The 19,042-nt window shown below is 41.6% G+C and overlaps 2 protein-coding genes across 3 annotated transcripts; both read left to right on the top strand.

The window, feature by feature from the left end:
• Window positions 1-2,618: 2,618 nt before the first annotated feature.
• Window positions 2,619-8,826, top strand: LOC148026548 (autophagy-like protein). The gene is made up of 5 exons (XM_087690988.1): window positions 2,619-4,455; window positions 5,692-7,357; window positions 7,459-7,682; window positions 7,848-8,055; window positions 8,175-8,826. Exons 1-5 carry the CDS (start codon window positions 3,536-3,538, stop codon window positions 8,556-8,558), a joined length of 3,402 nt encoding a protein of 1,133 aa, XP_087547114.1. The 5' UTR covers window positions 2,619-3,535; the 3' UTR covers window positions 8,559-8,826.
• Window positions 8,827-8,974: 148 nt separating this feature from the next.
• LOC148026547 (uncharacterized) lies at window positions 8,975-17,886 on the top strand. 2 transcript variants are annotated; one of them, XM_087690990.1, is made up of 3 exons: window positions 8,975-9,496; window positions 9,577-9,682; window positions 17,608-17,886. In XM_087690990.1, exons 1-3 carry the CDS (start codon window positions 9,448-9,450, stop codon window positions 17,645-17,647), a joined length of 195 nt encoding a protein of 64 aa, XP_087547116.1. In that variant the 5' UTR covers window positions 8,975-9,447; the 3' UTR covers window positions 17,648-17,886. The 2 variants fall into 2 exon arrangements, with proteins under 2 accessions (XP_087547116.1, XP_087547115.1); XM_087690989.1 differs by having other exon boundaries at window positions 17,600-17,886.
• The last annotated feature ends 1,156 nt before the right edge of the window (window positions 17,887-19,042 follow it).

Below are 19,042 nucleotides of genomic sequence, written 5' to 3'. Positions count from 1 at the left end.
ACTTGTCTTTAACTTGTAAATATCTCACTATGACACATGTAGTCACTAATCTACTACATGTGATACCTTGTAATTCATCAAATTCTTTCACAAAATGATCCAAGGCATGCACTTGCATTTGCAAATATATTTTTTAGGGGGTCCAGAACCTGTTCAAGGTCTTTAGCCCAAGGGAGGGTTACCTCTCCATTGACTTGCTACCCCACCTAGCATCAACCTTTTCCTTAGTCTCAATATCAATATGATAGCTCAATTCTGGGCTAATCAAATGAGGATGATATGCATAGAATGAATCAAAGGCTTTTAACTTTCCATGAGATACATGAAAATAGATGATTCAATGAGTAGGATAGGGATTATCTTTACTAATTAGCGACTCACTAAATTGCCTACTTACCCTTTATAAATTTTAGATCAATAGGGATGAAGTAAACACCCAAGATTAGGAATTAAGAAATCCATGAAATAAAATTTGAAGCATGAATTTAGGTAGATGCTACTATGAATAGCTCTATGAGTTTAAGGTAGCTCTATAGGTTCAATATTTCAATTAGCATAGCAATTTCAACCCATGTAAAATTAAGAACGAGGCTTAAAATGGATTAGTCTCTCTATGAGCAAGTGTATTTAGGCTCAAGCAAGTGGATTAAGAGACAATCTATGTTTTTTACGTATGTGGATTAAGCAAGTGTATTTAGGATTAAGCAATAACATATAGATTGAATAGAAAAGTAGATTAAGCAAGTGTATTTAGGCTTAAGCAAGAACATAGAAAAGATTCCCATGTAGCCATGATTGGCATTATAGTTGCTCGGATGGAGGGGAATTCATGTTGTAAATGTGATTCTCACTTAGTCAAGTAGAGCCAATGCATGAACCTAAAGGGACATGCAAGTTTTGGTGGATGCAATGACCACTCGTTTCCTGCTAGTGCGTGCATGAGATTAAGAGGAGATTTCATCATTTAGTTGCAGAATATTGTGAATAGTCCTCAGTGTAATAAGTAACAAGTACAATGTTATATGATGTTAGTTTTATGATTGTGGTGAAGGTTATTTAATGTTCAATGATATTAGTTTTTCGTTGGTGTGCTTGAATGTACAAACCACCTTATTGGAAGGTATCTTATATGTTTCATGTATAAAATCAATACATCTATATCTATATCTATACTATATATTATTTTAGTTATGGCTTAGGGATGTCCCAAATCTCTAGAGGACCTCCCAAACCTTAAAAGGGTCTCCCAAACTTACAACTATCTTCCAAACCTAACAAATTTGAATTTCAAAATATTTTCCTTTAAATGAGTCACCTCTCTCTCTCTCTCTCTATATATATATATATAGTTGACAACCAAAACGACTCTCTCTCTCCCTCTCCCTCCCTCTTTCTCTCTGTGCCAATCAAACACACTGGTGGGGGCCAAATAGCATAGCTAGGTGCAATCAAGAATGTTTTGAGTATAAAATCAAGTCAAAATACATAGAGAGATATGCACATTGGAGAGAGAGAGAGAGAGAGAGAGAGAGAGAGAGAGAGAGAGAGAGAGAGAGAGAGAGAGAGAGAGAGAGAGAGAGAGAGAGAGAGAGAGAGAGAGAGAGAGAGAGAGAGAGAGAGAGAGAGGTATTTCAAGCATCCTTCCAATAAAAAAATTGGAAGGGACACCCATTTGGCCAATGGAATGTAATCCCATGATGCTACTTGATAGACTAGTTTAGAAGACTTCAATAGGCAAGGTTTGGCCAGCCTGGGAAATCAATTACAATCTTCCATCTACCCACTAAAATGAACTTAGCCTATCTTGAATTAAAATACCAAGAAAATCAAGAAACCACAATATGAATCAACTAGCCATAGCCATGCTATAGTTGAACATGTATTATCTACAGCATAAGGTAGCCATATCTGAATTGAATCAAGGTACAATGAGGATCAAGATGAGAGGTTGCTACAAGATATCCACCTTTTGCTATGGTGGGCATTGAGTATTCACCCTCAATGTTGGTGGGGAAGGCAAGTAACCCTTAGGCTCCAAGAAATGAGAAATTTACAAATGTGCATAAGATATGTTATACTGGCACTCTCTTGCCTTCTATACTCTAGCCTAAATCAAACTAATTCCCCAACTAAGGGTTATGAAATTTATTTTATTACTTCCACTCACTTGGCTTGACAAATTTTATTTGAGCACATGCACATAATTCTGACAAGGTCCTTGACATATACATGCTCATTATTCCAATAAAGTTGTGGCGACTTATAGGATCGATATGTATTGAAATGCCTCATGTGCTCAAGATGTGATGGTGCAACATTTGAACTGGTTTTTGGTATACATGACTACTGTACACTAGTGAAAGAGTCAACACGTTTTCTTAAAAACCCCTGCCATTTTAGAGGTTGCAATCAATTGTTGGGAAAAGATGGAAGACCTTATGGGAAACATTCCCCCCCAGTGCCCCTAACATGACTGGTATGTTAGTCGAGAAATGTTAAATGTAAGTTAGCATTAAAAAAAAAAAATCCCAATATCAACCTGGGGCGACACGGCTCTAAAATGGATGGGTGGCCATGGGCCAAAAAGGCCTTATTCTCTGCGCGGCAAGGCGACTTTATTAAAAGGAAGCGCCGCAACAACATCATCATCGCGAATTCATGATCATCATCATCGTCATCAGAGGATAAAACGCAGTTAAACTCGCCGGCCTGTGCTTTGGCTTTCCTTTTGCCTCACGCATTCCACCAGAAGACAGGAAGGAACGAAGAAGAAGAAGAAGAAGAAGACAGAGGACGAAGACTAGGCAGAAGCAGACTGCCACACCTCAGAAGCCCCCCCCCTGCGAGCATGCTCGGTACACATTGAGGCAATTGCCTGATCATTTCTAGGTCTAGATCGTCACCCGCGGTCTAAGAAGACGACGACGACGACGAAGAAGAAGTTTCTTCTTGTAGATCCTCTCCCGCAGTCTAAGTTTTGCCTGTCATTCAAGCAGAGTATCTCTCTTCCGCCTACAAGCGAGAAAGAAAGGGCCTTTCTCACGTTTTGCAGGGTTAATTACCCCCGAGTAAGAAGGTTTAACGGTTTGTTGATGGATGAAGCTTTGCCTGCGTGTCTTATCTTGATCGATAGGCAAATGAGACACCTTCAGATCAACAGATTGTAGAGGCACAGTCACACATCCATGAGGATGGGGGGAATTGGCTGATAATTACAGGTAAGATGGCCGGTTGTGTCATTTTGCTGGGATCGTTGGTTCTCTTTATCCATTACAAGTGCATTCTCAATCATATTCAAGCTATGGAATTAGATAAAGATTGTACTCACCATTTTCAAGCTGTGGCATAAGAGAAAGATTGTACTCAAGCATAACAAAGGCGTGCCTCCTGTTCCAGTCAAGTGTATTGTTAGAAAAACTTTTGAAGCTGCCACCGAACTAGCTTCTGAGTACAGCACAGTGCTCTACAGCCTTGGATACTTTACAGGTTTAGCTATCTGTATTCAATGGGTTTGTAGTACAGTCTTATTTTGCGAATGGAGGAATCAGTCAAATTCACGGTGTTTATAGCCGAAAATGGCCACTCATTTGAGCTGGCTTGTCCAGCAGCCACCACGGTTGAGCTTGTTCAAACATGGTTGGTATCACTAGCTTGCATCCCACGCCAGGATCAGCTTTTGATTTGTGATGATGTACGCTTGGAACCCCAGCGTACACTTGCTTTCTATGAGCTATCTACCCATGGCCGTCATATATTCCTTTACAACAGGGTCAGGCTGATGGCAGATGCACCTCCACCACCACCTGAACAGGTTCAGGTGAAGGAGTTGGTTGTACCCTCCCCGCCTTCAGCATCTCTCTGTGGTCACCCTTTAGATGATGCATCTGATCCTGCACTTAAGGCACTGCCTTTGTATGAGAGACAGTTTAGATACCATCTTCAGAAAGCACATGCAATATTTACTGCAAGCCAGGACAAGTATGAAGCAGGTAAGCAGTTGCACAGAGAACTCCAAGTGCAGCGGTTGGCATTGGGCACAGCAAAGGCAAGCATGGAACGATTCTACAAGCTTTTTGATCAAAATTATATGGAGTTCATGAAACTGTTCACAAAGCAATACAGACAGCATGCTAAAATTTTGGTGAACTTTGATAGAGACTTAGAGCGCTTGATGGGTTGCAGATTACATCCATCTCTCGTCTTAAATGGTCGAAATACATTGGCTGATTGTTTGGATGTAAGCCGATTAAGGAAATGCGCAGAAGGCTGTGCTACCTCTCACAAACAGTTTCAGGGCAAAGTGCTGCAGTTAAAAGCGATGTATCAGGAGCTACAGCAAGATGTGAAAGCAATGTTTGAGACTGTAACTTCTCTGGATTCCCATAGTCTAGAGCAAATGATTGGTAATTGTGCCTGCATTATTGAAGAGGAGAGCAGTATTATGCAGTCACTCAGGTACAAGCGTCTGTTTGCTGGTATTGGATCTTCTTTGATGTATATCAGTATGAAACCAGTGTCTCTGTATCATAAGGGGAATCTACAAATCAGTCATGACCTTCGTTTTAACACTCTTACATGCTAAGCTGTTAATTTTTATGGTGGTTAACCTGAAAGTGTACCACTTGAGTGTTCTTTGTGCACATACTAGTGATGTGAAAACTGTGGACCTCCACAAGACATCAAGATGGTTTTGTAGTGCAAGCACATGTGAAGGCTGATGCGATAATTGTGCAGCCCCATCAGCCTTTAACGGGCAGGCACTCACATGTAAACACAACTTCTATGCACATGTAGGTTCTTAGCCAAGCCAATACCTGTCTACGCACATTCATAACATTCTGTGTATTGTTCTACTTACATGGTCATTTGTCCCTGGGTGTTACATGTTTGGTCAGAGCGGCCTGCTTTCAATGCTTTACTGCTATTATGTTTTCTAGGCTCTTGTCACGTTATGCTATGCTAAAGTTTGCAGGTAAGGTTGCTTCTTGTATTCTCTATGAGATAGCTCTCCTTGCATATGGGAACCCCATATGAGGGTAATGCATTAAATGGCTTGTTCAGTTTTGCATACTGTCCTTATCATTAACATGTATGTTTGCAAATATGCATATGAGTGTAATGCATTGAATGGCTTGTTCAGTTTTGCATACTGTCCTTAACATTAATATATATGTGTGCAAATATGCATATTTTATTGCAATCCATGCGTTTATGCTCAGGATTTCATTGTACCTTCACATGTGGTGGGCAAATCATCTCAAACCATTTTAACTGTGGAAGGGCTGTTGATAGTGCTCTTTTTGACATTTGTTTTTTGCTTCCTTGTATATGTAGTCAAATAATGTTTTGGCTAGCTCAAAGGATACAATAAGGCAGGTTGAATACTATATTCAATGCATTTCAATAGTTCAATCACAGATGTACAGGAAATCAGTTGAAAGGTTTAGTTATGATCCTTGTCCTACATTCATAAGAAGCCAATGTCATCGATCTTTGGTCATCGTTTGAAGTAGGGGTATGAGTGTGTATAGCACTGTGATACTTGTCTAGACTGGTAACTATTTGCCAAATAACTTGTCAGCTTAGAGTGCCAGTTTTTGAGCTTGGTAGATGAAAACCATGAACTCTGTAAACCACTAACATCTCTCTGAAATTTTTGAATGGACTGTCTGTTTTTCTTCTGCCTTGCAGTAAGGATGTGGATAAGGTGAAGAAGCTTGTCGATGACAGTGCAAGCAATCATGTATCTGTTTCATTAAGGCCACATGATGCAGTTTCTGCTCTTGGTCCCATGTATGATGTGCATGATAAGAACCACCTTCCTAGAATAGAAGCTTGCTATAAGAAACTTGGTGATTGTTTGAATGGTCTCACTGCCAAGAAAAATGAGATGAACGTGTGTGTGCATAAGTGCATGCAGAGAGTTGCATCCTTACAGTCGAATATTCGTGACATGCGCTATCAATTGTCTGCTTTCAAGGAGGCAATGGCTCGGCAAGATGAAACTTTCTGGGAGTTGAAGCTTGTTCGAAGGATAGGTCCAGCGTACAGGGCCTGTCTAGCAGAGGTAGTGAGAAGAAAGTCTGACATGAAGCTTTACATGGGTCAGGCTGGGCAACTGGCAGAGAAAATGGCAAGAATAAGGGAAGCTGAAGTTGCTCGACGGGAAGAGTTTCTTCGAGTGCAGAGCAGGTTTATTCCTCGGGATATACTTGTTTCTTTGGGTTTATTTGGTGTTCCTAGTCAGTGCTTGGTGAACATTGAACCTTATGACACAGACCTCCTGGATATAGACATGAAGGATCTTGAAAAATATGCTCCTGAGTCTGTTTTAGGATCACACTCAAAGGGTCCTGCCTACATGTCTAACTCATGTGAAACAAGCTTCATTCCTCCCATTGAGAGTAGTAGTATCTATTCTCGCATTGGTGAAGACAGCACTTTAGGTACCAGTTATAACCTCGATCTAGCATCAATTGAAGATGTGACGAGTGAAGAGATTGCAGGCACAAGTAAACTGGAGGTTGAAAATGCTCAACTGAAGGCAGGACTTGCCTCAGCCATTGCCCGCTTATGCATTATGGATCCGGACTTTGATGCATACATTTCAAGTGAGGATGATGAATCTAAGAGCAGGAGCATTGCTGCTGAGAAAACTAATCAAGCCTTAGCTTTAAAGGATGAATATGCCAGACGCCTAGAAGGTATGGTAAAGGCTATTCAACTGCAATGCAATTCATATGAGAAACGTGTTCGTGAGCTGGAGCAGAGACTTTCAGATCAGTATAATTTACAGAAGTCGTGTATGAGTGGTGCTAACAGCCAATTCGAAGTTTCAAGACAAGAAGTGGAGAGTAATGAAGGTAAGGATGACCATTCAGTCATTACTGGAGAGGGCAGGATGTTGGAAACTACAGCTACAGCTGAGTCAATGGATGATGGAATCAGCAGTCCATTCTCAGTAGGTGTGAAGAGCCCCCTCTCTCCTGGCAGTGGCAGGGGGGATAGGCCTTCTCATGAGGGGGGTGATGAAACCATGAGTGATCCCTTCGTTGGATCCCCTGGTACATTGGTAGATACACAGCACCAATTGCAAGTTGGCCTGGGAACCAAGGAGCATTCTGAGGAAGCTGAATTACATTGTATTTCAGGCCAATTGCAAGATGGTGTTTCTGAAATTTTTGTTGGCAAAGATGTGAAGTCTAAGGATGATCAACTGGAAAGGTTGAGAGGTGTGTTGTCAGAGAAGGAAAACGAGTGTGCAGCATTACAAGAGAAGTTGGATGCTGCCTTGAAAGATGCAGAATGCCTCAGGAGACAGCTACAAGACAATTCTGTACTGCTCGATGAGTGTCAAGTAATCACAATTCATATCAGTTTGCTGGTGTATGAGCTACTAGTTTTGTTGTTGCCTTTTATAGTTGGTAGCATGTACTAAGATTAGCATTGATTATGTAGATGAATTGTGCTGAGCTGGAAAATACTTTGCATTTAGCACGAGAGGAAGCACGAACAAAGCAGTGCTCTGCTGACCGCAAGGCAGCTGAATATAATTCATTGCGCACATCCAGTGTGCGGCTGCGTGGCTTGGTGGAGAGGCTTCGACAGGCTGTTACTTCTACGCCATCTGGAACAGCAGGCTTTTCAGAGTCACTACGCTCATTTGCAACTTCCTTGGCTAGGTTTTTTCTTTTAGGCGACTTGGCTTGTGTTTTTCTTTTATTCTTTGAAGCACATAAATTGGTTGTTTAGGCAGTATCAAACTAGTTAGTAACATCATTGTCTTTATGATATTTTCTGTGGTTATCATTTTTTGAATCCCCGGTTTGGGATGGGGTGCTAAACAGCAATGAAACGGGTGATGATGGGACTCTGGAATTTCGTGCATGTGTGAGGGCATTGGCTGAAAGAGTAGTTTGGCTTGCTCAGCAGAGATCTGAATTGCAAGACCGCTACACTGTTCTTGAGGCCAGCAAGAGCAGGTTAGCTGCAGAGCTAGAGAGCAAGACAGACTTGTTAAAGAGTCAATATAACAAACGCAAAGTTGATAAACAGGTAATCGTATTTGGTTTTTACCTCGAAAGAGAAGCAGCAGATTAGATTAGTAGCAGGTCTAATTGTGAAGCATTTTTATTTTAAATGCCTCTTTTTTCTGAGTGCTTCATTAATTGCAGGCATATAAAGGGAAGATTTGTTACACACGTTTTCAAGTGCATGAGCTGGCCATCTTCTCACCAAATTCATTTGGTCATTATGAGGCAATAAATCATGGCTGCCCCAACTATTACTTGTCTGATGAATCACTTGCACTTTTTCTTGAAAACCTTCCAGCTAGTCAGCGACACATTATCGGTCAGATAGTACATATTGAAAGGAATGTTGCACAAGAGCCTTCTGAAAGTAGCTTTATGTCTGAGAGTGGAAAAGAATCCTCTGGCTCAATAACAACTGCCGGTCTCAGGTGTCGATTGAATCCATATGGTTTACCTGCTGGAACTGATTACTTCGTGGTGACTTTGGCAATGGTGCCTGATCATATATCATTTGGAGTTGCATAGTGTTGTCTCGCTTCTTTCTGTTGTACAGAGTTGGAAAAAACAGGGTTGATGGTTGTGTCCTTACCTTGCATGTACCTTGTAATGTGGTTCTGTATAGAGGCCTAGAGGCCAACTTGTAAATATCTCTGCATTGTCACACAAGTGCCAGTGGGCAATGCTGTCAAATGGTTCTTATTGGAGAGCGTGCATATACACAGCTGTCCTGTGTACATCATTATGACTGGAGAACTATATTGGGAAGAAATGAGATGATGAAATTTTATGGATAGCTCCTAGCATCAAAGCTTTATGAAAACCTAGGTCTAAGTAGCTTTATTATAGTGCCTTGCATAAAATTTTAACAAAAGATGGCCATTGTCTTCATGTTCATATGGAAGTGTCCCTAAATGTCATTCTGCTGTTGTCCGTATAGACAAGTTACAGCCTTTTTTCCTTAGCATGATCATGACATTGCAAGCGACATCAAATTAACTGAGGGTGTAATTTCACTACCCCTTCCAGGATGTGATACTCCATGTTGTACATGAGCCTCGTGTTAAAACGACTTTCTTTTGAGGTTTAAGACTTCATGCTGTACACAATGAGCCTAGTGTTAAAATGGCTTTTTCTTTTCTCATTTTTATACTCTCATTCAATATTCTTTGGTTTGAGAAGAAGCGTCTTAGTTTCAAAAATTTTGTAGGTAGGTGAAATGTAATGGTTCAAAGCTGTTTGATGTTGATTCTAGTGTGGGCTTCTTGTGATTTTTGAACATATTACGGTTAACTCTGTTTAGTATCCTTAAGTTCTTCTTCTCCCTATGGGTTAGGTCTTTGTATGAAACTGTAAATAAGCATCCCAATGGCAACCATAGCCTCTAGAAATGGCGTTTCAGACCTATTGAAACGGGATGGCTGTTTCTGGCCATTTTCATTTCTTGGAAGTGGCATTTCGGGCAGGTTGGTTGAAAAGCAAGGTAAAATCCCCTTTTTGACTCTGTTTTTTTTTGTCATTTGAAAAAATTGCCTGCTCCCTGCAGGTTTTGGACTGCTATGCCTGCTCAAACTGCTGCACACCTGCCCCAACTGCTGCTGCACACCAGCCTGTGGTTACTTTGGCAATGCTGAAAGCTCTCTTCTGAAAAGGTAAGCTTCAGCTGTGAACATTCAGCCTGTTTTTGTGCAGATTTTAGACCTGAATTTTTGCAATTTTCAGCCAAGGTATATGATTTTTTGTCTTGCTAGCTGTGTATGCACTATTTCAGCCTATGTATCATTCGTTTGTGAACATTCAGCCTATTTTCTTGTAGATTTTAAACCTGAAATTTTGCAACTTTCAGCCAAGTTATAATAAATTTTTAATCTGGCCAGCCACATGCACAATATTTCAGCCATGTGTCATTTGTTTGATGTTTGGGCAGTTTGTAGCCAACAAATTACCATGGCCCCCAAACCTAATTGGTGCCATGTTACTCTTATAAACTCATGTGTCACATGTAGGCTGTTTTGTTTCAAAATATTGTAAGTTATTTTAGGTGAATTAAGATTACTTAATACTAAAGAATCTTGCAAGTTGCAGCTTAGAAAACTGATAACCATGCAAAATTGTGCAATGTGAATCATGGATCTATCTACACACACACACACACACACACACATTATTTTATTTAGTAATTTCAAAACGTCATTTCCACAAAAATCTCAAATGGCTGAAACTTTGATTCTTTTAGTCTCTAAAACTCGTGTTTTTGAAATGCATGGAAACTATGATGGCAATTGTTGGTCTCAATTGTGGTTGGTGTGAGCGTGTAGCATAGAAAGAAGAAACCACAGAGAGAGAATAATAACATAGATGATGATGAAGGAAACAAAACTCTGGTCTCAATGAAAAGACGGAAAGCAGCCCTTGCATGTGTGGTCATTGCCATGTCAGTGAGGGTGCGTGATTGTGGACGCAGGGGAGAGAAAATCTGACCGAGTGGGAGGGGGGTCTGGAGAATGGCTGGGAGGGGAGGTAATCATCACGAGAGCATAAAGGAGGAAGTTGAATGCAATGTCCTACGCCCATTATCTTCGTAAGGAAGGCAAAATGTTCCGTTGAGAGACTTTTAGTGAGTAGATCTGCAGGTTTCTTGTCAGTCGAGATCTTGATAATAAGCCTAACAAACTTGTTCTTGTTAGATCTAGACATTCCTTGGACAGGCATGAGCAATAGGAGCTGCAAGTACAATAGGTGATAGATACAGTAGGCAGGCAACACGTGGCAGTCGACGACGTTGCAGGTCGGACAATTTTGTTGACCAACTTGTTATTTTTGCTATTTTTTGCTATTTTTTGCTGGCCTATTTATTGACCTCGTTTTTCACAGTCTTGGTCAGTTGTGCTCCCTGTTTGTAGGTTGCAAACCGTAGAGACAGTCCTAGGGGTTCACGGAGATTGAGAACTTCGAGGTGCAGACATATGCAAATATGCTTGTTACACGTGTATATTTTTGCATCCTTATACTACATTCTTCACTACAGATTTTCTGCGTTTCATTATCTCTTTCTCTCTTTCTCTCTCTCTCCTCTCTTTGTTCATTCTCTCTTGGCCATTCGCTTTTGCACTACTTCACTCTAATATGGTATCAGAGCATTGAAGGACTAACCTAGGGTGGATCTACTGAAGGGGAGATTTCAGCGCGACACAAAGCTGCATTTTTAGCGTTCAAGGGCGAGCAGGAGGGCTGCGGATCAGAACAAGGTTGAGGCAAGCGTGGGTGTGCGAGAAAGAAGAAGATTTGCTGAAGCTATTGTTGGTTTTTGTTGTTAGAAAAGGAAGAAGGTTGCGTTTTGGGCCTTGAAGTGCAGATTTTATCTTTTCATTGTCTCCGGTGGGTGAAGGAGCAGGATGAGTGGTAAAGAGCCCTAGCAAGCTGCATTTTCATAGTCAGAGGGGGCTGCTTTTTTGTGTTTTGTGCTGGCATCGTAGGTGAAGATATCTTCTAAGATTGAGACAAAGTTTCAGGTGATAGTGGACCGGAAAGTGCCCGTGTTACTGGCTCTTCCATCAGATCAAAAGCTTGATGGCGAGAATTACCGCATCTGGTGGGTCATGATGCTTGCCATTTTGGAGTCCAATGATTTGGTGGAGCTTGTTACGGAAGCTATTCATTGTCCTTCGCAAGACTAGTCCATACTCTCTTCCAGTGATAAGGTGGAGTTGGCAAAGACCTGACACATTGGGATAAACTTAACTTTTGCATTTGCTCGTTTTTATCTCCTGTACTATAATTGTTCTCTCTCATATTGAGCATTGGATGGTGGCCTGGGAGATATGGCTAGAGCTTGATCAGATGTACAACGACCATCATGATGTTAGACAATGTCATTTCTTGGACAGTCGTCAGCAGTCGGACAATAGGCAGGTACAGGTGCCACGTGGCACAGTAGGTACATGTCAGAAGTGGAGCAGCGGTGGAAGCATAAACATGTGCTGAAATAAATTGCTGAAACACAAGACAAAAAGAGAAAAGAAAAGAACACGATACAGATGAGAACTCAGATGTATGCACGGGAAATGGAATCCATATATCTGAACACGAGACAGTCGCATACAACAGTGAGTCACTGACTGCGTGGGCACTGGCATTGGCTCCTCTCTCCACAGAGTCTGCAGATGGTGAAGATGATACTGACTGAGGAGGAGCCACTGAGTATAAATAGGCTGAAAAGTGGGGAGCAATAAATGCTGGTCGGCCAGTATTAATGCTGGCCGACTGGTGCATAAAATGCTCCACTGGCATAAAATGCCACACCAGAAAAAAACCTAAAATACCTAATAAAAATGCCCAGCTTAGATCAAGCTCAGACTCACACATGAGCTGACAAATACTCTGCTAACAGTACAGGCGTCCCAGTTTGCTAGTTTGCTGCAGTTGGACAGATTCTGCAGTATTTAATGTGCTGTCGGCTGCATTTAATGCATCCGACCTGCTGTTGTGATTGCTATTCTTTTTGGCTATTTATAGCGAGTTGGTGGCACACTCCAGTCATTATCATTATTCGGTGATTTCAGATTCTGATCTTGAAGATCTCTTGGCTAAGATAGACTGTGCTCGGGCTGACGGAGATCGAGGTCATCAAATCGGAGACATACGCAGATATTTCCTTTGTCCCCTTGTGTATTTCTGCACTCTTATACAACATACTACACCGCAGATTTTCTGCATTTACACTATCTCCTTTTCTCTCTCTCTTCTCTTTGTGTTCACTCTCTCTCAGTCTTTGTCCTATGCTTCCGCATTGCTGCACTCTAACACATGAAGCGAGTTTCTTTGGAAGTGCAGATGAGAACCATGAGTGTCAACAAGTCATCTTTTATGCAGGAGCATATTAACAAGTTGAGGCAGCTTCAGATGTAGGTACAAAACACAAGGAAGGTGATCGACATGCGATAACTCTTCTTTGGTTAATGCCCCCTTTCAATGGTTTTTATTCCGCCTTGATTGCTTCAGGGCGGTCTGAGACTCTTCGGTGGGAAGCGTTGGTTCCTATTGTCTTGGACCAAGAGGAGCAATTGAAAGGGACCAATGCTTCTAAATCTAAGGCTTTGGTTGGTCAGTACTCTTAGAAGAAGAGAAAGGACCAAAAGGAGGACAAAGAAAAGGAGTCCACTTGTCACATATGTGGCAAGACAGGTCACTGTGAAAGAAGGATTGCCTCCACAAGGAGAAGAAGGACAAGGAGAAAAAGGAGAAATCTTCAAAGGATTCCGGAGTGGTAGTTGCTTCCTTATCAGCTGCTTTCCTTTACTTGGAGGTGGTTGAGGATTTGACCAACACTTTAGGAGTGGATTGTTAAAAGTGGTGCCTCACGGCACATAACTCCTTCTTCAGCAGGTATTACTCATTTGTAGTCTTCATATGGCCAGATTCTCATTGGTGATAGTTCGCTTATTCCTATACAGGGACGGGGAGACATGCATCTTTTTCCAGATGGGCGAGGTGGTTCCCATACATCTGAGGTGCTTTATGTGCCAGCCTTGGGCTACCATTTACTTTCGGTGCACAAGATTTGTGCCCTCCGTCTTTTGGTTGAATTTGATGTGGATTCTTGATTGTGGATCGAGACATGTTTTCTTCAGGATATGAGGAGAATGGGGTCTATAAGTTGCGGTATTCTTTTGCCTTGATTTCTCTTCTTATCTCACAAACTTAGTCTAAGCTTTGGCGTGCTCGGATTGGCCACCTCAACTATGATTACCTTCGGAAGGCATCTAAGGGATACCTTTTTCGAGGTTTGCCGGATATTGTGGTGAGCCAACAGCCTTGTGTATCCTGCATCCGTGGGAAGCAGATTTGTGGTGTTCGTAGCAAGACTTTGAGGCGATCTTCGATACCCTTGGAGCTTGTTTCTACCGATCTTTGTGGACCAATGCGGATGGAGTCCCTTCAAGGGAGCTTGTATTTCATGCTAATTGTGGATGATTACAGTAGGATGACATGGGCTTATTTCTTGAAGTTGGAGTTGGAGATTGGGCCGAAAATTGAATGTGTCTAATGAGCTTGCTCATTTCTTGTGGAAATCGTGGTATTCACCAGGAGTTTGCTAATACCAACACCCCTTAGAATAATGACATATTGGAGCGGAAGAATGGTAGTGTGATTGAGATGGCTTGTACCATGATGGAGCATCGTTAAACACCTCAGTGTCTATGGGTTGAGACTGTGGCTATTGCAGTTCACATCCTTAATCGATCCCCTACTTTTGTTGTTGTTGATATGACCCCTTATGAGGTGTACTTTGGGTTTAAGCTAGACGTTTCTTATTTCAGGGTTTTTGGATGTGATGCCTAGGTTCACATCCTGAAGACAATAGTGTGACAAATTAGAAGCGAATTCCAGAAGACAGGTGTTTGTGGGCTATAGCTCACAATCTCAAGGCTACTAATTGTATGATCCTGTTAAGTGGGATGTCTACACGAGCCCTGATGTTAGGTTCATGGAAGTTTTAATCTCAGAGGGGGGTGAGGAACACCCTATTCTTGGAGATCCCGGTGATAGTTGGGCACTAGCGACCGTTTCTCTAGAGCTTGTGCCTCTTGAGGACTCTTCGGATAAAAAGCTTAGTTCTCAACCACTAGATTCACCATTTGCTTCCTCGCCATCAATGGACCTTCTAGAAACTTCAGCTGATGGAGAGCAATGAGACAAGATCTGACCTCCTCGTTGGTCTCTGACACTTCATGATGCAAGGATTGAGGGGGTCCTTGAGGAGTGGCAATCACAGGATGGCTCGCGGCGTTCTTGGAGGAACCAAGTGTGAAGAAAACTGCTAGGGTTTGCATTGAGGAAACATAGTATACGACCACAATAGAAACACAAAGAGACAAACACAGACACACAGAAAGCAAAACTCAAACCCTAAACGCAAAAACTCAAAACTCAAACCCTAAACGCATAAACTCAAAACTTAAATACAAAAACTTAAAAACAAATAGAAGAAGAGAGAGAAGAACACAACTCTGAAGTGAATGAATATTGCAAATGAATGTAAATGTACAAATACTCAAGGGCAGAGTAGTGTGTTGAAGAGTGACATCCATCAGAGATGGATCCCAAGTATGTGACCACTAGTCGGAGTGTAGGATGGAGAGGATGTAGCAAACACGGGTGTTAGGAGGACTTGGAGCACCAAACGCAAGCTGGACAAATGACGAAGAGGGCTGATAGTTATCGCTTGGTGTAAAGGAGTTGTTGCTTGATGGAGGAAGCTGTCACTTGGAAAGATGATACCAAATGCAAGCAGTTGAGGGTGATGAAGATGCTGGCGATGGTTGGAAGATGCCAAATGCAGCTTGGAGGAAGACGCCAGGGCATTGCAAGGGCTGATGGAGAGGTGATAGCAGTCTCGAAGGTTGGACAGCCACACAAAGGTAGACTGATGGTTGAAATTTGCACTCAAGGGTGTGAAACCTACACAGAGGGGAATGAAGCTAAATGGGGGGAGGCTATCTATTTATAGATGTTGAAGGTGGCCCAAAAATTAGGGTTTTTGGGAGACCATTGAAACTCTCTCGGATTGCTTTCCTTTTTAGGATTTTTCATTAACTAAGTGTGCTTTGGGGCTGTTTAAGAATGCTAATAATATGAAAAGTGTGTTTTAGCTCACCCCCTCTCAAGCCCAAAACTGAGCTGAAAGGTTAGGTTAGCCACTTTGATTTTTACTTATCCTAAGGCATCCCACCCTAAAGCAACTAGGGCATTAGACAAAGGGTGCATGTTGGTTGTCTAGTGGTCTACCAAGACTACAGAGGCGATTGTTATCTTACCAAGGGAGTCCAAGTAGTCACTCTAGAGAGGACAGGGCATCGGAGAAATGGTGCACATCGGCTGCCCAGTGGCCTATCAAACCCTACAAAGGCGGATGGAATCACATTGAACTTGTTTAAAAAATAAAACAATAAAAATAAAAGTGAGTGAAATGTGATGGGATACAGCCGATTGAGTAATAGTGACCCAAAAGACGGGAGTAGGAAGGGTACACCCAACACATCACAAAACAATACAAGCTTACCCATCCACTCAAGGGTGTTGATGACGAGGAAAAACAACTGATGAAGTATCCATGTGATGGAGGAGTATGGTGGTGTGGTGACAACATTCGCCGGTGGAAACAACTTAGGATCCGCTCAAGTGGTGCTTTGCACAATGAGATGCAAAGTATGCTACATGTTGAAGAATGCTAATGCAACAGGTGCCACTTGGACAATGTCCCTTGTGGGAAAATTGTTCACTTACCCAAGCACCTTAGTACAAAGATGATGAAATCATGCAATGTAAAGGGGAACGTACAACAGTGGGGAGAAGCCGATGTCGAAGACAAAGTGTTGAAGCTTGTAGAATACCAAGAAGGGTAGGAACTCCCTCTCAACCTGGATGCGGATGTCGAAGAAGGAAGAGGAGCTTGATGTCGGTCTTCGTGTGGTGCCAAGAACCATAAGGAATGGAAGAAGATAATGAAGATGAAGTGGATGAAGCACCTCGTTGGAAGAGCAAGGTAGAAGTCATCACCATGATAGCATCGATAGTGATGTTGCACAATTCGCCTCGGGAAAGGAAACCTTCATATTGAAAGAAGAGCAAGCACTCCTAGGATGATGAAACCATGAAAGGAACGGTGTGCATCCCCACGGATCTAGCCCAGGTAGGACCAAAGCAATCTGCAAGTTAGCCCTATACTAAAAGATAAAACCTTGCAAAAGAGATGAGAATCTGCAAACACAGAGGTCAGTGGTGAGATGCTCCAAAGCAAATCATAATAGATAGAAAAAATCTAACTGAAAAGACAATGCAATGAATGTGTATCTGTGTGAATAAATGCAATAGAAGACTGAAGAATGGAAAAGCTAAAGACAATGAATCCTATGGGCCCGTTGACTCTAAGAGTGCAGAGACATGCTAGTTTAAGAAGGTGTCCACCATCGCGTTGTTATGCGAGCGGTGATCGAGAGCAAGCCTCACTCACAACCCGATAACGAGACGTTAAGGAGTGCCGGTTGGGGTAATTGACTTTGTCGAATGCACAACTCAATTTGAAAAATTCAGATATTCGATAAAACACCACAAAACAAGACTAAAAACAATGCCTCTTATAGCTCTCAAAAAATTTAAAACCCGTATGTGGGTAGAGCATCACACAACCACACAATGGAAATACCAATAATTCGAAAACAAACCAAGTGAGATATATTTTCGTACCTTAACAACCTTGAGCCGACACTCGGTGCTTCGACATCCAAAAGCTCCAACTTCCAAATTAGCATGACAAGAGCTCACTCTAGCATGCGACCCTCCTCTCTCCTCTCTCATAAAATACAATTATAATCAAGGGGGAAGGCCCTTAACTCTCCATTCTCATCTCCTTATATAGTTTTGTATCCACACTCACACACATTAGGCTTTTTGCTTTCATCTTTTGGCTTTTACTTTTTTACTGCTTTTTACTATTTTCGTTTTTTTTGCTTTATGCATGTTTGCAACTTGTTTAGATCATAACTTCATCATTTGAACTCCGAATATAGTTGTTCAGGTACTCAAAACGATCCGAACGCATCTGGTCGACAAGCTAACGCGAGCAGAATTACGAACATCTCTCTAAAATGGGCAAAAATACTGATATTCGTAAATTCAATCATTTTTCTCCATCTTTTATCTTGGACGACTTATTCCCTTTCTTAGCCTATTGTTCTTGTAATTGTATATACTTTCAACACACATGTCCTCTTTTTCTTCAGGAAATACTCGTGGTGATGTATAATGAAGCCAATATTCAAACAATCTTGCGTTTATCAACCGATATTACTAGTATTATCACCTGACGATGTAAAACGTACGATTTTTTCCTTTGATCCTCGAGTCTTCAAAATAAGCATTCTCTGGATATGAACCTGTTTTTTATGCAATGTGTCCTAGCAGGAATATGCTTTGAAAGAGAACTCCGTGCACAACCATTCATGATTTGAAAAAATATGCAATATTGGATCCATGATATGCAACCAATCAATCCATGCTCACACAAAAATAATGTATGCATTTGAAGAATTGTGCCTAGCCTATCTAGATGTGATCGTGCGTCATGCAAAATGCAAACAAAATTTCTTATTAATTTAAAATTCCTTATCCTCACCTCTCAACTCTCATAAGAAATGATATACTTCGCTCCACCCGCCCAAAATCTCACAATCACTTTAGAAAATTATGGTCCTCAAGGTGTTGACCAAATATGAGCAACCCTTCTCATAATTGATGGCGTCCTTCACGACCACCCTCTAAACTCACCCAACCACCTTACACTCTCAACCAGAGGTTTCTAACTTTGTGATGAGCATCCCAAATATCGTGCGTGCAAGAAATGTGCGTGCTCAATGACATGTGCTCTCTCATGTGCGCGTGCATCTAAGATTTACTGCGTCTCCTCCTGCTCCTGGCCTTTCCCTATTTTATGAAACTCTTATATGAGTTTAAGGACTTATTTGAATGGAACTATGATGAATTGAAAGGGATTCCCCTATTGTTGTTGTGCATAGGATCCCTTTGAAAGAGGGTAGCAAGCCTGTAAGGCAAAAGATCACACAAATGTGTTTTAAGTTGGCAAAGCCTCTTTTTGAGGAGTTGATGCACCTAACAAAGGTAGATTGATCTTTCTCAGTGAACATACTGAATGGTGCTTATTGGTTGTGATCTGAAAAAGAAGAAGAATAACCAAATCCACCTTTGTGTTGATTTTAAGGAGATAAACAAGAAGATAGTGCAGTGGACCTCATGCCGTGCTAGTGCTCAATGATGGTGCAAAGCGTGCATAATCCCAACCCATGGCATGAAAGTATTTGATAAGAACAGGAGACAACCCCTGAGTGCAGTGCATCAACAAGTGTAACGTGAAGTGCTCGTGAATCCATAGTCCCTGTGATGTGCAAAAGTCTCGACAAGAAATACATACCTAGCTCCTCAATGTTCAGAGCTAT

The sequence above is a fragment of the Lygodium microphyllum genome, chromosome 13, assembly GCF_053477565.2.
Source record: "Lygodium microphyllum isolate KBCC chromosome 13, Lygodium_microphyllum_v1.1.10, whole genome shotgun sequence".
NCBI classification, from domain to species: Eukaryota; Viridiplantae; Streptophyta; class Polypodiopsida; order Schizaeales; family Lygodiaceae; genus Lygodium; species Lygodium microphyllum.
This window is presented reverse-complemented; position numbering and strand designations above follow the sequence as displayed.